At 35.2% G+C, this 23,351-nt stretch overlaps 1 protein-coding gene across 9 annotated transcripts in view; it reads left to right on the forward strand.

The window, feature by feature from the left end:
• Positions 1–23,351, forward strand: part of JMJD1C (jumonji domain containing 1C) — a 337,216-nt gene that overhangs the window by 279,485 nt on the left and 34,380 nt on the right. For 7 of the 9 annotated variants that reach the window (XM_058543362.1, XM_058543365.1, XM_058543360.1 and 4 more), the window contains exons 4-9: positions 12,709–12,814; positions 15,405–15,529; positions 16,982–17,125; positions 17,224–17,416; positions 17,524–19,205; positions 22,917–23,089. In XM_058543362.1, coding sequence (XP_058399345.1) covers positions 12,808–12,814; positions 15,405–15,529; positions 16,982–17,125; positions 17,224–17,416; positions 17,524–19,205; positions 22,917–23,089 — 2,324 coding nt within the window. In that variant the 5' untranslated portion in view covers positions 12,709–12,807. Of the gene's footprint in view, positions 1–9,519; positions 9,647–12,708; positions 12,815–15,404; positions 15,530–16,504; positions 16,577–16,981; positions 17,126–17,223; positions 17,417–17,523; positions 19,206–22,916; positions 23,090–23,351 lie in introns of those variants that run through there. The other 2 variants (XM_058543363.1, XM_058543364.1) reach the window with 2 other exon arrangements.

Consider the following 23,351-nt stretch of genomic DNA (forward strand, 5'->3'; position numbering starts at 1 on the left):
GTTAACATATGCTTTTTATTAAAAAAAAAATACAGAAAAATTAAAAGAAGAAGTATAGTATTTACCCATAACTCTGCCACCAACAGACAACTACCATTAAAAATTTGACACATTTCCTTTCAGGCTTTTGTGTGTGTATGTGGAATTATTTTCTTTATGTAGTTGGTGATCATTTAGGTCTGGTGTCAGCAAACTATAGCCCACAGGCCAAGTCTGACCCATTGCCTGTTTTTTTACTGCTTGTAAGGTAAGAATGGTACATTTTTAAACTGTACATTTTAAATCTGTGGCTCCTTTTTTGTGCTAAAATGGCAGAGTTGAATAGTAGAATATTGCCTACAAAGCCCTAAGATATTTATTCTCCGTCTCTTTACATAAAAAGTGTGTTATCCCTCACTTAGATTGTTTTCTGTTTTTTGACTTTAATTTCACATCAGCTTTTTTGCATGTTGCTAAAAATTGTTAATGGTAATCTAATCACCAAGATAGAACTACCATCTTCTATCCCCTAATGGTGACATTTAGGTGTTTGATTTTTTTTTTCCTCTTATGAGAGCTGTTGTAAATCTTTATTTGTAAATCTTTGTCTGCCTTTTGCATGTCCTTAGAAGAAATTTTTAGTAGTAAAATTACTGCATCAAAATGCATGAATATTCAAAATTGGCTTAAATTTTTAACAATGAGTTAGGCATCCATTGATGGATGGGAAAGTCATTACAGACCAGATAGAATAGGAATATGCAAAGGCAAGAAGATGTTAAAGGAAGTGTAGTATATTGTGATAATTAAAAGTGTGAAGTTCAAATTTGCCTTTGTTCAAATCCGTACAACACTATTTACAATTTGTGTAACCCTCTACAAATCTCCTAATCTGTCTTTGCCTTGATTTCTCATCTGCAAAATGGGGATAACAATGCTTGTATCATAAGGTTATTTTTTATTTTTTTATTTTTTGTGAGGAAGATCAGCCAGCCCTGAGCGAACATCCATGCCAATCCTCCTCTTTTTGCTGAGGAAGACTGGCCCTGAGCTAACATCCGTGCCCATCTTCCTCCACTTTATGTGGGACGCTGCCACTGCATGGCCTGATAGAAAGCAGTGCGTTGGTGTGTGCCCGGGATCCGAACCCCGGGCTGCCAGCAGCGGACCTCAAGCACTTAACTGCTACATTAAGGGGCTGGCCCCTCATAAGGTTATTTTAAGAATTAAATGCCATCGTGAATGTAAAATGTTTAGCACAGCGTCTGTTTCATAGTAAATGCTTATGAACTCTGCAATTGAGGCTTTGATCCTTAGAATAATTTAGGAAAGTAATCATTCTTGAAAAATGTTCTGTTAATCTTTCTAGTTGGAAAAATAATGAAGAAAAGGCATGTTGTCGTGATTGTATTTGTGATCTTTGATCTTTTGAGCTGAGATATAGTATTTTTAAAGCTGTATCCAGTTACCTAAATGGATTTTCTTTGGGGGAATATTTTAATTCCAGGATAGTAAATCAGACTAATAATTATAGAAAATTATGTTAAAATAGTCTATTTTTTTTTTGCCTCGTATGTTTGTGATTTGAGATTTGTTCTTTTGTTAGAAGTCTAAAATTTGGTTCTATTTTATTTAGTCTACTTTTATCAGTACTAATGTTACAGACAGTGTTTTTGTCAGAGTGCAAATGATTATATTCTTATCCCTAAGGAAATATATTTGATAAATAATACAAGTTATTAATATGCTGTGAAGTTTGAAAAACATTAATGTTCAGTTGAGCATATTTTAGTTTATAAGGATGAATTGGATACATTTTGAACTATAAAGAATTAACTAAAACTGTGGCAACCTTTTCTGAGTTGAAATTCCATTAAACATATTTTGGGTTTTTTTTCTTGTGTATTGATAATTTTTGGTGAAAGCCTTTAGGCCAAAGTCACTTTTCTAAATCAGAATGTGTCAAAATTAGCTAATAGAGTAACTTAAAATATTCAGTGGAAGTAGAGATCGTTGTAGTTAGAACCTTTCTCACTTTAAATGACATTTACAGTAGCATTTGAGTTCCCAAGAATTATGGATTGCCAAATATTTCAGCAGAGTAAATATTTTTTTTAAGTAAACAGAAAATGAACTTTGAAATTCATTCAGTGATGAAGGTATATATAATGAAAATAATATGGGAATATTGTTTCACATTATCATATTCTCAGTTTGTTCAATTTGGGGAAATCATGAGTCCAGAGAAACATCATAGAACTATAACTATACATAAAATTAAAAATCTTGAGACTTTTTAAAAATTTAGGAACTTTTCACTGTTTTCATAATTTCTCGTGGTATATACTTCTCTTAAATTAATGTTAACCTTTTCCTTCTTAGTTATTAATGATATGACTAACGGCAAGTAATACCAAATAGAGGTTTCAAGGAGAGAGTCCTAAAATATTTGGATGGATATGTAATGGCCGGTTGCTTACAGTGACAGTAAGCTTCAAGGTAGTTTTTCGAGGATGATGGCCTTCTCCTCTCTCCCCTACTCCCCGGAGTTAATAATCTGGGATCAAGCTACAGGGTTTTAGCTGTAGTAATCCTCTGAAATGATTATTAACTAATATAATTTTCCCATTTTTATTTATTTTTATAGGTAAAGATAAATTATGTTATCATTGCAAAGGACCAAACATATTTGTTTTATTTCTTTTTTAACATTCATGTGCTTCATATAATTGCTTTTCTGAAACTAGGAGCCATGAGATATGGTAAACAATTTAGAAAGATTTGTAGGTTATTTTAATCACGACATCATCAGAAAAAGGATATTCTAGGACCGGCCCCATGGCTTAGTGGTTAAGTGCATGTGCTCCGCTACTGGCAGCACAGGTTCGGATCCCGAGCACGCGCCGACGTACCGCTTATCTGGCCATGCTGAGGCCACGTCCCACATAGAGCACCTAGAAGGATGTGCAACTATGACATAGAACTATCTACTGGAGGGCCGGCCCTGTGGCTTAGCGGTTAACTGCGCGTGCTCCGCTGCTGGCAGCCCAGGTTGGGATCCCAGGCGCGCACCGACGCACCGCTTCTCTGGCCATGCTGAGGCTGCATCCCACATACAGCAACTAGAAGGATGTTCAGCTATGATATACAACTATTTACTGGGGCTTTGGGGGAAGAAAATAAAATAAAAAAGTAGACCTTAAAAAAAAAAAAAAACTAGCTACTGGGGCTTTGGGGAGAAAAAGGGAAAAGAAAAAAAAAGGAGGAGGATTGGCAATAGATGTTAGCTCAGGGCCGGTCTTCCTCAGCAAAAAAAAAAAAAAAGGATTGGCATGGATGTTAGCACAGGGTTGATCTTCCTCACCAAAAAAAAAGAAAGGATATGCTAGAAGGGTGATGCTTTCATGTTATAGTAATATATTGACAAGATAATTGTTAAGTCTCGGACAGAAACACTTCTGAAGAAAAAGCGTAAAAGTAAGTCCTTAAAATAAGTAAAAGAAATAGTCTGTCTCCTTGTTTTATGTGCTTGTAATCCATAGCATAGGTCCCACTTCTAGATGCACTGCTGACCTCAGGCATGCTCACTGATTTCTACAGGCAGTCAATCCCTTTAATTGTATTTGGCAAGAACTTCCTAAGACCGCACAGACTATTTGTATCAGGTCATTGCTTCTAAAGCTTACTTTTCTAAAAGTGAGGCTTAATTGCCATTGAAGTCAGTTTTGTTTCTAAAAAAAAAAAATCACACAAATTAAGGATCAGGGTTGAGTGAATCCTGTATACCAGCTTAATTATGGTTTGTGTACATTGAGGTCTTACATAATTTTTTTGTTTGTATTTTAGTGTGGATGTATCAAGTCTGTATACATTATATATATCAGGAAGCTACTTGCTTTCCTGTATATAAACCTGAAAGCAAGTAGTTTCTAAATAATTATAATAATTTCATTTTCTACCTAAAACTTAAAATTTTAGCAATGACGATAAATCTGGAAAATTTTAGGTTTTATCATATAATGTGTTATGAAGTTATCAAATCAAGTCGGCAAAATTGACAATACAGATTCAGAATTATGTTAGAAATAACATAGCATTTATCTTATGTAGCAGAAAATGTCAGGTAAAATATTTGAAAACTATTGATCATTTCTCCCAGTAATATTTGGAGACAATTTTGTGGCAGGATGTGGTGGTGACATTTTCATCTTCTTCAACCCTAATCGTTTTCTTTTTCACCGTGTCATACAGTCAGCTCTTGGAGGAAGTAGAGAAGCAAAGAATTACTCTATATTTGTCTCCCTGTTTGGGTCCTCCTCTCCTCTGTTTTTTTTTTTTTTTTTTTAATGAATATCTGTGTTCCTTAGGAGATAGTATAAATGAAATTATTGATGTAATCTCCCCATGCAGAGATAGTTAAATTACTTTCTCTTACCTGGAGAAAAAACACTCAATTTTCAATCTTAACTTTTAACCAGAGATTTTATAAATGTATATCTCATATATTTATAATCCTATAAACCATCAATCCTATAAACCATCATTGCTAATAACAACTCAAAGCTCTGATTGTATTTACAGTTCTCGTTTTATGAAAAGGACAAAATATTTAGCTCTAGGATCCTATAACATTTGTAGAGCCTTCTGCATATTAGATAATTTAATTATGGTATTCAAAACATGAAAAATGTGGGGAAAACTAGGGTGATGTTTTCATTTTATGCATGGACAAACTTAAAATGACTTGCCCATTGACATGCTACACATTGTCTTAACTTCAAGGAATCATCTGCCTTTAGGCCACAGTGTCTGATGAAGATACCTAGAGAAATGTTATCTTTAGGGAAAAAATATAGTACACCAGAATATTTCTAATTTTTTTTTAAGCTATTGACTGAAATTGTTTGGAGCATTGTGGGGTCAGGGTCATTCATCACTTTATTTTTCTATTTTTGTTTCAAATAAAAATAAAACTCTAATGCTAAGAATATTACTTGAAAGCATTTATTTAAGAATTACAAAAGATTAAAGTGTTGGAGTTTACTGTTTTGTTTTCCCTTGTACAACAGAATCATTTTTTTTTTTATAATTTTATTTATTTATTTTTTCCCCCAAAGCCGCAGTAGATAGTTGTATGTCGTAGCTGCACATCCTTCTAGTTGCTGTATGTGGGACGCGGCCTCAGCATGGCCGGAGAAGCGGTGCGTCGGTGCGCTCCCGGGATCCGAACCCGGGCCGCCAGTAGTGGAGCGCACGCACTTAACCACTAAGCCACGGGGCCGGCCCTGAATCATTTTTTAACCAAGAAAAAATACACCTAAACGTCATTCAGGTTTTCTGAACGTCAATCCCATTTCTAGAACTATTTCCATTCATAGTATTAAGTGAAAATAGAATTTCATTGTATTGACTACTATTTACATCCTTTCTATTTAGAAATTAGATTTTTCTCATGTTGTTTCAGAATATAAATAATTTAGACAGAATGAGCATGTATCACATTAGTTCCTTGATTATATGAATGAGGAAAGAGTTGTATAGATAATATAAAAACGTTGGCCTATTCCCTCTTCCTGCCATTTGAATCTATAATATTGTTTTTAAAAGGTAGAAATTCTATTGCTTTGATTTAAATCATAGACTGGATTCTAGGCTTCTGAATTAACCCAAACCAACCAGGAATTACAAATATGTGTACACAGAACTTAATTATCTATTGCGTTAATTATGTAAATTTTTTAAATATATTTGTCTTGAAAAAGGTTATATATAGAGAGAAATGTAAAAACTAATCTCTGGCATTCTTAATAAATCAGATATATGAAAGATAGGATTAATGTTGGAACACTTATCTTTAGAAAATTTCTTCTTTTTCAATGCATGTACCTATTTTTACCTACTACTATGGAATCCAGAGAAGTGGATGGTACCAACCTCTGTATATAATGATTATAATTCTCATTCAATTAAAGGAGTAAATCTTATCTTTCAAAGTAGGTAATTTTTCCACACTAAAATCAAGTACATTCTTATATTTGGAAAGCTAAATATAGTACAGGAATGTATCAGGGTAACTCATTTACTTGTGAAAGCCTTAAGAAATGATTTATCTTTGGGCCGACCCGGTGCCTCAGTGGTTAAGTGTGCGTGCTCCACTGTGGCGGCCCGGGGTTTACAGGTTCAGATCCCGGGCGCGCGCTGACGTACCACTTGCTAAGCCATGCTGTGGTGGCGTCCCATATAAAGTAGAGGAGGATGGGCACGGATGTTAGCCCAGGGCCAATCTTCCTCAAGAAACAAGGGGAAGATTGGCATCGGATGTTAGCTCATGGCTAGTCCTCCTCACAAAAAAAAGAAATGATTTATCTTAAAATATTTTTTCTTTTTTAATGGAAAGGATTTGGCAATTGGGTTACTTTCCTATACTCATGAATATATGTAATGCAGCCAGCCATTTATGGAAATAGAGTTTGCAGTCAATTTGCCGTCAAATTGCATTGCACTGCATTGAAGAGAATTTTTTGATCTTCCTTTGTACCAGTAGTTTATTTGTTCTTGTTTTAGGTCATGGGTAGGCAAACTACACCACAGGCCAAATTCAACCAGCCTCCTGTTTTTTATAAGGCCTTTTACATTTTAACGGTTGAAAAAACTCAAAAGAAGAGTAATGTGTCATGACACCTGAACATTTTGTGAAATTGTAATTTCATAATGCCAGTGATAAAGTTTATTGGAACACAGCCATGCTCATTCATTTATATATTATTTATGGTATTGTTAGGCTACTTTTGGTGCTATAGTAGCAGAGTTGAGTAGTTGACGACAGAGATGGTATGACCCGCAAAGCCTAACTTATTTATTCTCTGGCTCTTTATAGGAAAAGTTTTCCAACTCTTTAAATCGTCAAAAATTTTGGAAGCCCTCAGTGGTAGCTGCATTTAATAAACTGTAGATGGTTTAGACAACTTTGCTTTTTGAAGACCTCTGTAGCAGTTGTCAAACTTAGTAGGTTTCCTGTCCCAGTAAATCCTTATTAACAAAGTGGATTCTTTTGCAAGTTATGCAAGAATTGGTATGATGGCAGTGATGTCACTCTTGACCTATGTGAACTTAACATTCATGTTTTTAACTGTTGGCTAGCAACCCCAGGGATCTAAGGGCAAGCAGTTATTTGTAGTTTTGCTGAAGCACGAATTTAAATTATGACTGTGGCAGAATTGGTGTGGCAAAGCATGATCGATCACCTAACCTGACATTCAAGATACAGATAGTTACGTTTATGATAACTCTTATAAAATACAATAAAGTATAATTTTTATGGGAGAATTTATGTAATACAATGGGATTTAAGATGTCACTACAAAGGTCAAGGATTTTATTGCAGGGGGATAAATCATTCCATTACTAAGCTACACATCAGTATCAGTTTGAAAGCAAGCGTTAGGTCATTCTCTATCAGAAATTGTCCAAAGGGAGAGAAACTGCTCTAGTTTTATGATATTTCTTGTATCCTAGGATGAAAGTGCTATTTTAGACATCAGTTAGGCCTTTAGAGCAAATAGCCTGTAATTATTGAGTAATCAGCTCAGTCACCTAGATAGAAAGTAACTGGTATATTATTACCTAATTCATGCCTCTACTGGCTCTTTTGTCAGTAGTTAAATTGAGAGTATGTGTGACATAAAGAAAATATTTGTTGACCTGATAAGGAGCATATTATTAGGGTAAGACAAATTGTTCCCTTATTATCTTAGAAAATGTGTTACATATATTTTGAACACTGCCATTATATTGCTGTTATTAAACCTAGTCAGGCATATCTGAATGTTTTAGTGCTGTAATCTTATTTTTTATACTATTGTTTCTTTTTTCCTTTGAACTGAGATGGAAGTAGAGAATCTTGAAAAATTACGTTAGTACAGTAATCTGTCAAAATACAGATTCCAAGCTGATTTTATTTATTATTATTTTTTTTTAATTTTATTTACTTATTTATTTTTTCCTCCGAAGCCCCACTAGATAGTTGTATGTCATAGCTGCACATCCTTCTAGTTGCTGTATGTGGGACGTGGCCTCAGCATGGCCGGAGAAGCGGTGCGTCGGTACGCGCCCGGGATCCGAACCCGGGCCGCCAGCAGCGGAGCGCGCACACTTAACCGCTAAGCCACGGGGCCGGCCTCCAAGCTGATTTTTAACTTTTCATCTTTTGAGGAATGTATTTTTGTTTTAAATTCCATCATGTTTTTCTGAACACATGGAAATCTGTGTTTCGATGATCTCAAATAGTAATTCAGGGCAGTGTTTACCTAGAAATACAGCATTTGGGAATTTGTAGGTAACTACTAAATCACATTGTCAAAACGATTATTTTCTCTTTTATGCTTTCTGATTATAAGTTTGCATGAGTTTAACGTTCTAAGTCTCCCCTCTTTGATGAGTGTTAGACTATTGCTGCATGTGGAATTTCACATAACCAATGTGAAAAGGTTACAAAAAGATAACTTCTACCTGATGTTCAGTTCTTTGCTTTTGACCCATTCTGACTTCATAAAATAATGTTACCTTTAACCTCTTACATGTAGTGTAAAGAAATGTGTCAAATTTTGAAAGACAGTCACAGTAAACAGTCTATTATTCATTCCTTTTCATTGTACTAGTTCAAGAGACAGAGAGTAGGTCAACAGAACGTGAGTTTTAGAGTCACAGACTTAGGTTCAAAGAGTAGGTCTCTCCATCACATCCTAACTATAACCATGAACCTCTCTGGGTATAACGTGTAAAAAAGGTAATAATAATTTTAGCCTCACAAAATTGTTACAAAAATTGATATGTATGGAAAGCACTCAGCATAGTATCTGCCATAGTAAATGCACAATCATGTTAGCTATTTTTCTTTGTTATTATTTACATTAAGGTGCACTAATGTTCAGTTAGAGCTAACCTCTGTCTTTGCAAAAGCAGGACACAGCACCCAAGCAAACAATAAATATAGTCCAGACCCTCACTTATGGCAGTGTTTAGAACTTTTCCATGTTTTCTGTATAAGGTTCTAGTAAAAGCAGATCTTACTGAACTGATTTTTTTTTTTCCCATTAGTCATTTGCTGGAGGTTGTAACTAGCAGTATAATACATGGATAAGAGTTTATGGAAGAGTGGAGATTCACCGAGGATGCTATTCACTATCTAGGTGATTTGTTTTGGGGAAATTAAAGAATACATATTTTAATTATTGAATATAAAAATTATGTGTGTAGGTAACTACTACAGTTACTGAAAATTGAAGTGCTGTGCAGTTAAATTGTTTTTTAATCTCATAAACTCAAGGAAAGCTAAAGTTCTTTATTAGTCATTTGCATTCTGTGAAAGATAATGAATATTCATAGCTAGTTTTTAATTACACATCCTTAATTTCTCTTCTATGTGATGCTTATAGCCTTGTATCTGATTTTTAGCACTTCCACAAAATTTTTCAGGTCAGTAAATGGAAAAAAAACTTCATTTGGCTACCTGCTGGCAACTCTTACAAGATTTGATCATTTATCGTTTTGTGAGCCTCTTTAAAATGGGAATGATAACTACAAGTTAACAGAAGTACCTGTAACTTACAAAGCACTGTACATACATAGAGGAGGATGACTTCAGCAGTAATATGTCTGTCATAACCAGGTAGTGTGTTGGGATTATTTTCATGGGTTTTAATTAATTTAGTAATTCATGTCATCCAATACCACCGATAATTCGGAATTGGATGTTTTAAGAAAACTAGTTTTGGGGCTGGCCGCGTGGCCTAGAGGTTGAGTTCGGCACACTCCGCTTCGGCGGCATAGTTTTGGTTCCTAGGCGCGGACCTACACCACTTGTCAGTGGCCATGCTGTGGCAGGCGACCCACATATAAAATAGAGGAATGTTGACACAGGTGTTAGCTCAGAGTGAATCTTCCTCAAGCAAAAAGAGGAAGATTGGCAACAGATGTTAGCTCAGGGTGAGTCTTCCTCAGCAAAAAGAAGAAAAAATAGTCTTATAAAAACATATTCATTAAGATGGAAAGAGGCAGATAGTAGTAACTCTGTTTAATAGATGAGGAAATTGATACATAGATGTTTTGAATTTATATAAGGTCATTTCAGTAAATAGACTCAAATTAACAGTTTTTAATGGTATGCTTTTTCCACTAGAAAATGAATGAGTCATTGTTGAAAATATATTTGTATGTTGTCTAATGATCTTGGAAATACAGCCCATTATTTTAACTTGTTGACTAAAATATAAATAAATGTTGAACAAATAAATTTTATATCCCAGTAGTTTTAAGTTTAAAAATTCAATACAGGGAACTGGTTTTATAGACTATACCTGTACCTGTCTAGAAAGTATTAGCAATGCTGCTTTAATAGCAGTTTATATCCCTTTCCCTCAAATATGTAAAGGTTTGGGAGCAATAGACCATAGTGAACATTGTATAAGTCAGCAGTGACACCCATATGATTGTGTAGTTTTCTAGACAAGTTCCTATTGTCTTCATGCCAGTTAAATGTCTAGAATAAGAGAAGAACTATTGTAATCCAGGTGGGTGTTTAGACTAGAGAAGACTCAGGGCTTTAGAAACATAAAAGCAGAATTCCAATGCTTGAAGGACTATCAGTTAGGAAAGTGATTAGGCTTGTGTTTGACTCCAAGGAGTTAAGCTTGGGTATGTGTATGGAAGTTATAGTGAGCAAGATTTTTAAAGAACTTGACAGCTGTCAGAGGTGTCTGGAAACGGTAATGGTTTTCCTTGGGAAATAGAGAGTTTCCTGTGTTTTATGTGTTATAGACTAGATTGTCACCTGGTATGCATGAAGAGGGTCTGAATTTTCCATGGTATTTTCTATTCCTAAAATGATGAGGTTAAATAAATATGCAGTGTATTATTAAAAGGGAGTGGAGAAAAGAGATAGCTAGAAAGTTTCTTTACAAAAAGAAAGACATGTCATGGACTTTTTTTTTTCCAAAATGATACTTATACCTAGTTTTTGTGTGACACTTTTCTACTCTAGTATTTCCTTCTGCTGTGAAGTAGCATGTCTATATATTTTCCAAGGAACATAGTTGTTAACTTTAAAGGCCTTGACTTCAGTCTCTTGGTGTTCACTAGGTATAAACGAAATAATCAGAGTATTTACCACAATATTACTCCAAAAATAGAAAGTAGTTAGTCCCTTAAAGCAGTGATGAGATGAGAAGGAAAAGCTTTACGTGGATCAACTTTAGAGCAGAAGAGTGAAATGTGACCTGCTTGATTAGGGGTCCTTCTTTGTTCTCTTCAGCCGCTTTTTGGCTTTTCCAAATTGCCAAATTATTTTTATTCACCAGATATAATTCCCTACCTTTAGCTCTTTTCTATTCACTGCTTTCCCTGATGTGCCAGTCCACTTTTAAAAGGGCCCACAATTGGCAGTGCTGCTTTGTTTGTTATTCCCAGCTCTACTCTGGGGCTCCAGCCGCTGATCTCAAATGCAGGAGCAGCAGAGGTGCTTTGCGAGAGAGAGAACAGAATGTCAAAAAAGTCGGGTGGAGGACCAAGAGATTGTGGGAAAACATGTGACTGTGTGATTCACATTTCCAAGGAGAGAGAACGGGTTGTTTCTGTGTCTAGATCCACCCTGCTATGAGGATAATACCGTCAGTAATGTAATTTTAATTGCCTGGATGCTTTGACACTGGCTGGAAAAAATAAAGCTTTAACAGTGAAGTTACTGGTCAGATGAGTTTGAGTAGAACTGAATTTGATGACATTTCAATCAACACAGTGGATAATGACTTTTGTAGTGGGCTGGCCCGGTGGCGTGCTGGTTAAGTTTGCGTGCTCGGCTTCAGCGGCCCAGGGTTTGCCGCTTCGGATCCTGGGCATGGACCTGCACACCACTCATCAAGCCATGCTGTGGTGGCATCACATAGCAAAATGGAGGAAGATTGGCACAGATGTTAGCTCAGGGGCAATCTTCCTCAAACGAAAAAAAGAGGAAGATTAGCAACAGATGTTAGCTCAGGGCCAGTCTTCCTCACACACACACCAAAACACCTCTCCGGGGAGAATGTGACTCATCTATGTGTATATGTATTGTCACTAAAATATTCAGCTCAATTCTTTTGCTACCAACCTTAGATGACCGGATGCTGTTTGGTTTGTATATTGCTTCTAACAGTGAAACTTTTAAAAAGATGACTATATAAGGCCATCCTTAAAGTTAGAAAACACATTAGTAAATTTTTTTTTTTAATTTTATTTATTTTTTTCCCCCCAAAGCCCCAGTAGATAGTTGTATGTCATAGCTGCACGTCCTTCTAGTTGCTGTATGTGGGACCCGGCCTCAGCATGGCCAAAGAAGCAGTTCGTCGGTGCCCCCCCCCGGTGCCCCCCCCCCCCCCCCCCCCCGGATCCGAACCCGGGCTGCCAGCAGCGGAGCACGCACACTTAACCACTAAGCCACGGGGCCGGCCCCACATTAGTAAATTTTAAATTTTGACTTTAGGACATGATTGTCAAGGATCAAATCTTACCATGGATTAATTTCTTATGCTCTGCTGTTATGTAATCGCTAATGAAATATAACTTATGAATTTGTCTTTTTGCATACATTTAGATCAAGGAATTTTCTTCAGCCCTTAGAACATATAAGAGGGAAAGTTGGTAACATTAATGTTAGGACAGCGTAACATGGACCTTTCTTGTAATCTGTAATTCTAGGACGACATAGACAACCTAAACCCAGTTCTCAGGGACAACCCGCAACTTCAGGAAGAAGTGAAAGTCTGGGTAAAGGAACAAAAGGTTCAGGAGATTTTTATGCAAGGTAAATATTTTGAAGTTATGCATTAATTCATTTTTTTTTTGGAAACTGGGCAGTTTCTCACATTTGGTTTTGGTTGTTCAGTTATGTGCAATATAAATAAAAGACCCAGTCTAATGTTATGAGTTATATAGAGTCCAGAGAAAATCAAAATCATAGTAATAACTTCACCAGTTTATTAACTAATTTGAGCTAGATGCCTGGCATGAAATTATAACTACACAGGTGTTTTGTTGATAGGAAAATTTCTGTATTACAGAATGCTTTAGGTGTGTCCTTCCTGGAGAAGGAAGTATTGTTTGCAGTAGAGGGTTGTCCAAAGCCACAATTGATTTCCTTTGAAGAATGCTGTTGGTATCTGATAAAAGTGGCCTATTTCAGTTGCTTTCCTCAGCAATGACCGCAATACTAGTCTTAGTTTTGTTTCCTTTTTTAGTAAGTTACAAGTTTGTCTACAACACGTGACTTTAAAACCAGTGAGGTGTTACAATTCTAAAGTGATTTCTTTTTCTGTCAGTAAAATCATATATTGTAAATATAAGCTTTTTGTGAAATTGAGTTGAAACTGGGACAATATGGCATGAAGTACTGATATTTTGTTGAATGTTTTTAAAAAGAAATTTTATTGTTAAATTCCCATATTTATCTCAGCCCTCAACTTCCATGCCATTTAATTTAAACATTAATAGAGATAATTTCAAAGTTGTGGCTGTTTTTGCTTTGTATGGGTATTTACAGCGGCAGATCATCCACTTACTAAATTCTTCTTAAGCTAAATATTTTTTGAACTTTTAATATGAAAAATTTGAAACATACGCAGAGACAGAATATTTCAGTGAACTTCCATGTACCTATTTCCCAGCCCCAACAACTATAGAACTTGGGCAGATCCTGTCCCATCCACCACTCGCATTTACTTGCATCAAATTTCAAACATTGCTGCATTCTATACATTTTTAAACCAAGCCACCATACCATTATTACATCGAAAAAATTAATAGTTCCTTAATATCAAATATTGGATTCTTAGCTTCAAGTTTCCATTTGTCTTGTAAATGCCTTAAGTGATTTTTTGATCAAAGGATTGATTTACTTATATTTTTATTTTATTTATTTATAATTAGGGGATCCAAAAATTATGTACAAATAAGTTATGTCCCATCTCTCCATTTTTTCTTCTTTTCCTAGCTATTTATTTATTGAAGAAAGCATGCTAGTATTTTTTTAAATAACTTTGTTTCCTCATCATATTCTTAGAGGTGAGAAGATTAAGGCACTAGAGTCCCTGTCCATCCTAAGCAGAATTACATGAGGCCAACTCCAAATCGAAACAAGGCAGTTAAGATGGTGTGCTAATGGGAATTGAAAATGGGTCGTATTTGGAGTTATTTTATAAGCTTTTTCTATATGACATTCAGAAAAAATAATTTGGAGTCTTAGTCTTCCATAGTTAGAAAACATTAGAGTTTATATAGTTGATTATGGCTAAAAATGTATTTAACGTACAGGTCATATGCTTTCTACAGATCTGTTAATTGATTTGTATTTTAGGCTGGTATTGGCATAGATGTTTCTTTAAACTGGCAAATAAATATTAAACCATTAGTTGATATGTTAAATGTCTTATAACTGTTGAAAAAAGCATCAGCCTAGGAATCAGAAAAATAAATTCAGTCCCAGCTCTTTCACTTAAAAATTTAACCTATCAACCTCACTCTCTTAATTTTTATAAAAGGTAAAACAGTATCTATGAGTTGGAGATTAAATAGGCACTTGAAAATTTTGAAAGCACTTTGTAAGTTGTTTATGTATAATACTGTCGTTAAGGTGCACCAGTTTTCTCACCCTCACAGTTCTTTTTAAACTTTCGAGTATTTGATACCATTTTAGTACCTGTGAATTGAAGAAATTTTCATCTCTGTTATCCTCTTCTGTGGAGTGACTTTTGTTTTAATAGGCGTGTTTGAATATATACTGATATTTTTTATTTAATCCTTCCCTGTTTTCTAAAGGATGCCTACATATAGATACCCTTTACAAAAGTGAGTTTAAGCCAAAAGTATCAAAAAAGCATTTTAGTGCCATATTTATAAATTCACTTAATAATCTCTACTATTATGACTTGTGGCAGCTTTTCTTAGCTGTTACAGAGGAATCAAAATTTATAGTTGCTTATTATAAAGTTTTGGCAACTAGAAGACTCAGACATTAAGTGCCAAGTTACCTTTCGATGTTCTGCTGTGTAGTCACGTACCTCAACCTTAAGTAGCTTTGTTAACTGTACTGCTTTCTAGACCACTATAACTTTACGTTTTGTACTGTTCTCCTATTAACTCATGATCCTAGAAGCATTCTTTCTGACTTAAAGTACTGTATTATTTCCATTGAGTTAAGAAGTATGTGTGTCTACTAGAGTGTTTAATGATAACTACAGAATGATCTGGCTCTTAACATATATTCACTTTTTAAAAAAACTAATATTTGAATGTAATATTACTCATCTGTCACATAGTTCATGTTTCTCCTAAAAGGTAGTTCTTAAATGAAAATGTCTTCTTTTAAGATACCCTATTTCTTGTGTTTTTTTTTTGAGGTCCTTATTCCTTAAATGGATACAGAGTGAAGGTATATAGACAAGACTCTGCCACCCAGTGGTTTACTGGCATAATTACTCATCATGATCTCTTCACTCGCACCATGATCGTTATGAATGATCAGGTAAATAGTCCAACTAATATTTTTGAAAAGAGATTTATAATTTACCTATTCCATGCCCCCTCGAAAAATGGATCAACCAGTTGACACTAAATAATTTTCATCTCTAGGTTTTTTGGTAGTCATATAATCTTAATAAGTTTAAATGTATCTGATGTGACACAGAGGTCACTTCAGGTCACAGAGAGATAGTGATGCCAGATGTATTTCAACACTGATAAAATTAGTCCCTGAAATAGAGGCATCAAACAGTTTTAATTGATTAGTCTTTTTTTATCATTAGGTCAGCTAAAATTTTCTTTCTTAAAGTTTCAGCTTTTCTGTCTCTCCAGTAATAAAAATATTTCCCAAATGGTTTCTTTTCACTGATGAAGCCTTCAACGCACACTGTAGTTCTTTTCACATCAAATTTGAGAGTCAGTATGCTCCCTTTAGTTTTCTGGCAAGTGTGGTGTGTATTAAGGATACAAATTTCATGTGGAGTTTTAAATAACAATCTGAAAGTTTTGGTTTTAAATCTTCTAAAGCTGTAGTTTATTTACCTGAAAAAAATAGATCTTTACACCTTCCTACCTGAGTGAATTGTGGATAGTATCTGAATTAATAAGATCGCCTTTATAAACAATTCAAATGCTTTGGTTAAAATTTTAGTCAAAATGCTAAATAAATTATATTGTTTAACTGTATTTTTTTTCCTAAAAAGGTGACAAACTTTCACCTCTCAGGAAGCACAAAATTGCCTTTCGATTTTAAAATAGTTCTTTCTTTAGCCTGCCTTTTCAAATTATCATTATTATTCATTTACACAATTTTTGTCATTTTCTTCTTCCTAAGCTCTACTTTCTTAGTTTTATTTTATAGCTTCTTTTTGAAAATTACTTACTATTTTTAAAATACATTTTCTTTTTTTGATGAGGAAGATCGGCCCTGAGCTAACATCTGTCAATCCTCCTCTTTTTTTTTGCCGAGGAAGACTGACCCTGGGCTAACATCCGTGCCCATCTTCCTCCACTTTATATGTGATGCAGCCACAGAATGGCCTGACAAGAGGTGGGTCGGTACGCGCCCGTGATCCGAACTTGCAAACCCCCGGCTGCCGCAGCAGAGCGCGCACACTTAACCGCTTGTACCACCAGGCTGGCCCTAAAATACATTTTCTGACTTGGCATTATACTCTTGATTAATTCTTATCCTTGTTTTTCAATGTGTACTTGCAATAGATATATTTGCTTTTTAGTTTTTGGTTAGCAGATGAAACAGTAGGTTTCAGAAGGTTAAAATGCTAATTTTATCTTTAATGATTAAAACTGGTTTATTTTAAGTCTGACTGTCTTATAAATTAAGGATCTCAAACTGATTTCTAAACATTTCTACTCAGTAAAGAAATTGTACCTAATATCACATTGACTAACTGATTGGATTTAATTTTTGTTCTTGTTTTGTGTCATGGATTAGGTACTAGAACCACAGAATGTCGATCCTTCTATGGTTCAAATGACCTTTCTAGATGATGTTGTTCACTCTTTGTTAAAAGGTGAAAATATTGGCATTACCTCACGGCGAAGGTGTCGTGCCAGTCAAAATAGCAACGCTGTTCACGTATGTATATTGTTAGTGATGGGTTATTTTTAAATATTTTCCCTTAGGTTACTTAGGATCAGGTAGTAAACAATAATTGTTAAATCGGTTATTTTTAGGGTCATTATACACGTGCCCGAGCGAATAGTCCCAGACCAGCAATGAACTCCCAAGCTGCTGTACCAAAACAGAATACACACCAGCAACAGCAGCAAAGAAATATCCGTCCAAATAAGAGGAAAGGCTCAGATAGCAGTATACCAGATGAAGAGAAGATGAAGGAGGAAAAATATGATTATATAGCACGAGGAGGTAGGACCCACTTCTTTTTAAGGGAATGAGAACAAATAAAACAAAAATGCATTTAAAATATACTTGTCGATATGAAAAGTAAAACTGTTCTTTTTTAAATCTTTCAGAAAATCCTAAAGGTAAAAAACAGTTGATGAATAAAAGAAGGAAACCTGAAGAGGATGAAAAGAAACTAAATATGAAAAGACTACGAACTGAGAATGTTTCAGACTTTTCTGAGAGCAGTGACTCAGAAAATTCAAATAAGAGAATAATAAATAATTCCTCAGAGCAGAAGCCAGAGAATGAGTTGAAAAATAAAAACACTTCAAAGATAAATGGAGAAGAAGGAAAATCCCAGAATAATGAGAAGGCAAGAGAAGAGACGTTAATAGATAGCCAGCCTCCCTGGGATCAAATACAGGAAGATAAAACACATGAAGAAGCAGAGAAGCAGAAGTCTGTTGACTCGCAGCTTCAAGAAAAAATGATTATCCATTCATCAGAACAGGCCACACTTTCTGATCATAATCCCAATGATTTACTTCTTCAGGAATGCACTATGGAAAAAACACATACAGTGGAATTATTACCAAAGGAGAAGTTCGTATCCAGACCACCCACACCAAAATGTGTTATTGATATTACGAATGACACTAATTTGGAAAAGGTGGCTCAGGAAAACTCAAGTACGTTTGGCCTTCAGACACTTCAGAAAATGGATCCTAATGTTAGTGATTCAAAACATTCAATTGCAAATGCAAAATACTTGGAAACAGCAAAACAAGATTCTGACCAGAGCTGGGTCCGTGATGTAATTAAAGTAGATTTAACCCAATCAAATGTTAGGAATGCTTGTTCAGGAAATGATCACCTGAATATAGAAAAAGAGAAAAATCAGCATGTCTCTTACATATCATCTCTAAGCACAGTTTCTGTCACAGAAGATAAGCTGCATAAGCAAAGTCCACCCCCAGAGACTATAAAATCTAAACTTAATACTTCAGTAGATGCTCACAAGACAAAATCTAATCCCTCACCTGAAGTTGTTAAACCTAAAATTACCCATTCTCCTGATTCTGTAAAGTCTAAGGCTGCTTATGTGAATAGCCAAGCTGCTGGTGAAAGAAGACTTGCAAGTAAAATAGAACATGAGTTATCAAGATGCAGTTTTCATCCAGTTCCCACTCGAGGCAGTACATTGGAAACTACAAAGAGCCCTCTTATCATTGATAAAAATGAGCATTTCACAGTTTACAGAGATCCTGCACTCATTGGTTCAGAAACAGGAACTAATCACATTTCTCCTTTCTTAAACCAGCATCCATTTCCTCTTCATTCTTCATCCCATAGAAGCTGTTTAAATCCAGGTACCCATCACCCTGCCTTAACTCCTGCATCCCACTTACTGGCTGGATCATCCAGTCAAACTCCAATACCTACCATTAACACTCACCCTCTGACTAGTGGTCCACACCATTCTGTTCATCACCCTCATTTACTTCCTACTGTGTTACCTGGAGTGCCTACTGCCTCCTTACTTGGTGGACACCCACGACTAGAGACTGCTCATGCCAGCAGCTTGAGCCACTTAGCACTAGCACACCAGCAACAGCAACAATTGTTACAGCACCAGTCACCTCATCTTCTTGGACAAGCCCATCCTTCTGCTTCATATAATCAGCTTGGACTTTATCCAATTATTTGGCAATATCCAAATGGAACACATGCATACTCAGGACTTGGTCTACCTTCTTCTAAGTGGGTTCACCCAGAAAATGCAGTTAATACTGAATCTTCATTAAGGAGGGTAAGTTATGCTATGGTTTGCCACGTATCAGTGCATATTTATTAATCAACATATATACAAGTGCTTTTTCATTATCCCATTAATTTTTTATATTTATAATTATAAAATGTATTAGAATTTTTCAAACAGTTGTTTTTCCAATTATAATGAAACTTTTGATGCTTAGTAACTTTTGGAGTTATGGAAGCTGAAATCTCAGAAAATCCTATTTATAAAAAAGCCAATTTAAAGAAGTAAAACTTCTTAGATTGTTTTTAATATACCTATTAGGAAGAATATATCTCTTCATAACTAATTATGGTATATATCCATAATAATTTTGCTCAGCTAAATTCCTAGAAGTGAAATTTCTGGATTAAAATATGTATAAAATTGTAAAGATTTTGATATGCATTATCAAGTTATTCTTAAAAGACAAACTGTTGTATTCTCTAGCTAGATACATTATATTGATGGTGTAGTACAAGCTATGATTCTCCAAGCCCCTTGTTCTCTTAAGGGTGCCAGGGTTGGAGAGTCCAGATACTTGGGAGTAAAGTTGGGGCTGAGATTCTCTACCTGAAAGAGTGTTGCTGAAAGTGGTGGTATAGGGCTCTTTTTCCTTCATGGGCTGTGTGTTTTTTACAGCCAAATTCATTTTCATACTAAGAAATGGTTGTTGAGGGCGTTACCAGCCCCTGTATCAAAAATGAGGAAATGAGTGTCACTGTTAAATTCCAGGAGACAACTTAGTCCTTGGTATAGCCCAGGATGCTCTTTGAGTATGCCAGAGAATCTTTTTAACACTATTTATTTATGTATTTTATTGTGGTAAAAAACACTTAACATTAAATTTACCATCCTAACCATTTTTAGTGTACAGTTCAGTAATCTTAAGGATAGTCACATTGTTGTGCAACAGATCTCTAGAACTTTTTCATCTTGCAAAACTGAAACTCTGTACCCATTAAACATTAATTCTCCTACCTCCTCCCCCTAGTCCTTGGCAACCACCTTTCTACTTTCTGTTTCTATGATTCTGACTGCTTTAGATACTTCATTTGAGTGCAGTCACACAGTATTTGTCCTTTTGTGGCTAATTTCATGTAGCGTAATGTCCTCGAAGTTCATCCATGTTTTAGCACATAACAGGATTTTCTTTTTTTTTTAAGCTGTATAATATTCCATAGTATGTATATACCCCATTTTCTTTATACATTCATTTGTTGACAGACTTTGGGTTACTTCCACTCCTTGGCTGTTGTGAATAATGCTGCAATGAACATGAGTATTTTTGATACCTTTCTCAAGTTGAGTGAGATTACTTCCACTCCTTGGCTGTTGTGAATAATGCTGCAATGAACATGAGTATTTCTGATACCTTTCTCAAGTTGAGTGAGATCCACGGTAGATATGTTAGAGGTGGTGATTTGGAAGACAGTGCTAGTGAGCTTCTCATTTACTTGAGGCATAATACTGCTTACATAGAGCCTTAGTTGTGGCAGTAGATGCAAGGCAGTAGATGCAAGGATGCCAGAATTTTGTCAGAGGAGCTGTTACCATATTCTGGGTAGCAGTGATGACATAGACTGTGGTGATGAGTCCTTCCTTGATTCCCACATTGTGATTAGTGACCTTGGTTGTAAGGGGCATCAAGTGGTTAGTGGTGCAAGATGGAGTTCTAACAATTTTGAAGGATATTTCTTGTGGTTTATTCCCATTGTAAAGATCAACTCCTTTTGGCTCCACTTTCGTATGAGCTCTGGCCTTCTTTAATGAAGTCACCAGTGAACGCCACAATTTATTCTGTACCAGCATCCCCACATTTGTTGTTGGCAGGATCTCAATTCTAGAAGAATTGTGCTTGTATTAATCATAAGCTTCTCATTCCCATTCTTGATGGTGCCATTGAACTGGTGGTAAGTGGGATCTTACTAGAATGTGTACATTACATAGTTGAAGTTAATGAAGAGTCACTAATCACTGCGATATCCTCTTTACCAGAATTGAAAGCAGGCCTGATGACGCAAGTGCCCAGCACAGGAACATTTTTACTCTGACCCTTTCACATGTCATGAATGTAGCTGCAGCTGATACTGGACAGAGACAGGCTAGAGGATCACATGGGAGCCAAGAGCTGGCAAATAGTTTTGAGTTTTCTTCCATAACTTCCAAACCCTGGAAAACAGATCTAAAAGTAATTATTAGAAATTACTTGGGTAGGAACCTCTCTCAGTATGTGTCATCTAGCCTCCATGTTTATAAGGGCATAAGATGTTTTGTTAACTGGTCATAAACTTGTTAAACTAAAAACAAGCATATCAGATTTTCATTTGTTATATAGAATTATAAAGGAGTAAATTTAAGCAACATTTTGAGCAAATATGAGGATCTCTTAACTCTAGTATTGTGAATTAAAGTGAAGAAACGATTAGGAATTTTTTTTTTTTGCTGAGGAGGACTGTCCCAGAGCTAGCATCTGTTGCCAATCTTCCTCTTTTTGCTTGAGGAAGATTGTCCCTGAACTAACATCTGTGCCAGTCTTCCTCTATTTTGTATATGGGACACTGCCACATCATGGCTTAATGAGTGGTATGTAAGTCTGCACCCAGGATCCGAACCTGTGAACCCCATGCTGCCGAAGTTCAGCACACGAACTTAACCACGACATCACTGGGCTGGCCCCGGAAATAATTTTTTATGATAATTTATAGTCAATAACTTTCACTGCTATAATTAATTACAACTTAAGATTTCTGGATCTTGTAGAACTGAAGCCTTTTAAACATATGTTCAAATGATCCTTATGTGCATATATGTTTATATATGTATATTTTTTTCCTATGTGAGGTTTATCGTTTATAATTATCTTTTTAATCTAAGTAACTTTACAGCAGCATATCTTTGGTGTGATATCATAATGCTTTTGCATTACTATTTTGAGATGTAAAATTTATTCCCTTCGTTAAAACCAAAAGATTATATTTTCTCAATATCTGACTCAATAAAGTATAACTCCGCAAAGCATGTTCTGGAGGAATGTCAGTGAGTTATAGGATAGAAACTATCCTTAAGCATGTAATTAGATAGTTGTACGTCTCAACATAAAGATAAATGTCACCAAATATTCAGTATGAGAAAGGCAATGTATTAATATATAAAAAATTAATTTTGTTATACCTCCACACCTCCAAGTTTAATGGTCCAGCAGTGTTTATAGTTTATAGTGAATTGGAGTACAGTTGGGCCTTGAAAATGTAATTTTCTGTCAATTCTAAGTAAATAGTTATGTTGGAAGAGTTTATTATTTTTGATGACAAAAATTGACAAACTTGATTATATTTCTATTTCTGGTGAAATGTATTTTAGGAACAACAAATTCTGTTTTTTCTATTAGCAGCATATATTCTTTTGGTGTTAGAATCTTAGGAAATCTTATAAGCTAGGTTCTCTTTACATCCTTTATTAGTTAAAGGCAATGACTTCAAGATCTGCATTCAGTAAAATAGATAATAAATTTCTGGAAATTACCATTTTAATGCTGATTAATTTTCTATATCATATGAAAAAATCCATCTAATTATGTCAGTTACTTATTTTCTGAATATTTCTATAAAATGCATTTAGAAAAAGTCACATGCTTCATAAATATACTGCTATTAAAGTCCTACTGTGGTATCGTGTTTAGCTTTCTCTAGTAATTGAAGTCTGATTTTTTTTTTTTTTTAATAGAATTCTCCTAGTCCTTGGTTACATCAGCCAACCCCTGTGACCTCAGCAGATGGTATTGGATTACTTAGTCACATTCCTGTCAGACCTTCCAGTGCAGAGCCTCATCGTCCTCTTAAAATTACAGCGCATTCCAGTCCACCGTTGACAAAAAGTTTAGTAGATCATCATAAAGAGTAAGTTCACCGGTGCTAAAAACTTATAAATACCTTGTCTTTTATAGTTTTTCTTAATTCACTTTCTAAACAGGTAATTTTAAGTTAATAAATGTCTTTAAATGGCTTTGAATAAGTACTATTCTTTCTGTTTGATGTACTTTCTGATTTACTTGATAATATTAGAGTACCTGAAAGGAAAGTCATGTTTTACTTTTATAATAGAATGATATTGCATAGAAGCTATCTTTTTATCATACAACAAAAAGTGGTTACAAAAACC

This window comes from Diceros bicornis, chromosome 6 (assembly GCF_020826845.1).
Source record: "Diceros bicornis minor isolate mBicDic1 chromosome 6, mDicBic1.mat.cur, whole genome shotgun sequence".
Taxonomy (NCBI): Eukaryota; Metazoa; Chordata; class Mammalia; order Perissodactyla; family Rhinocerotidae; genus Diceros; species Diceros bicornis.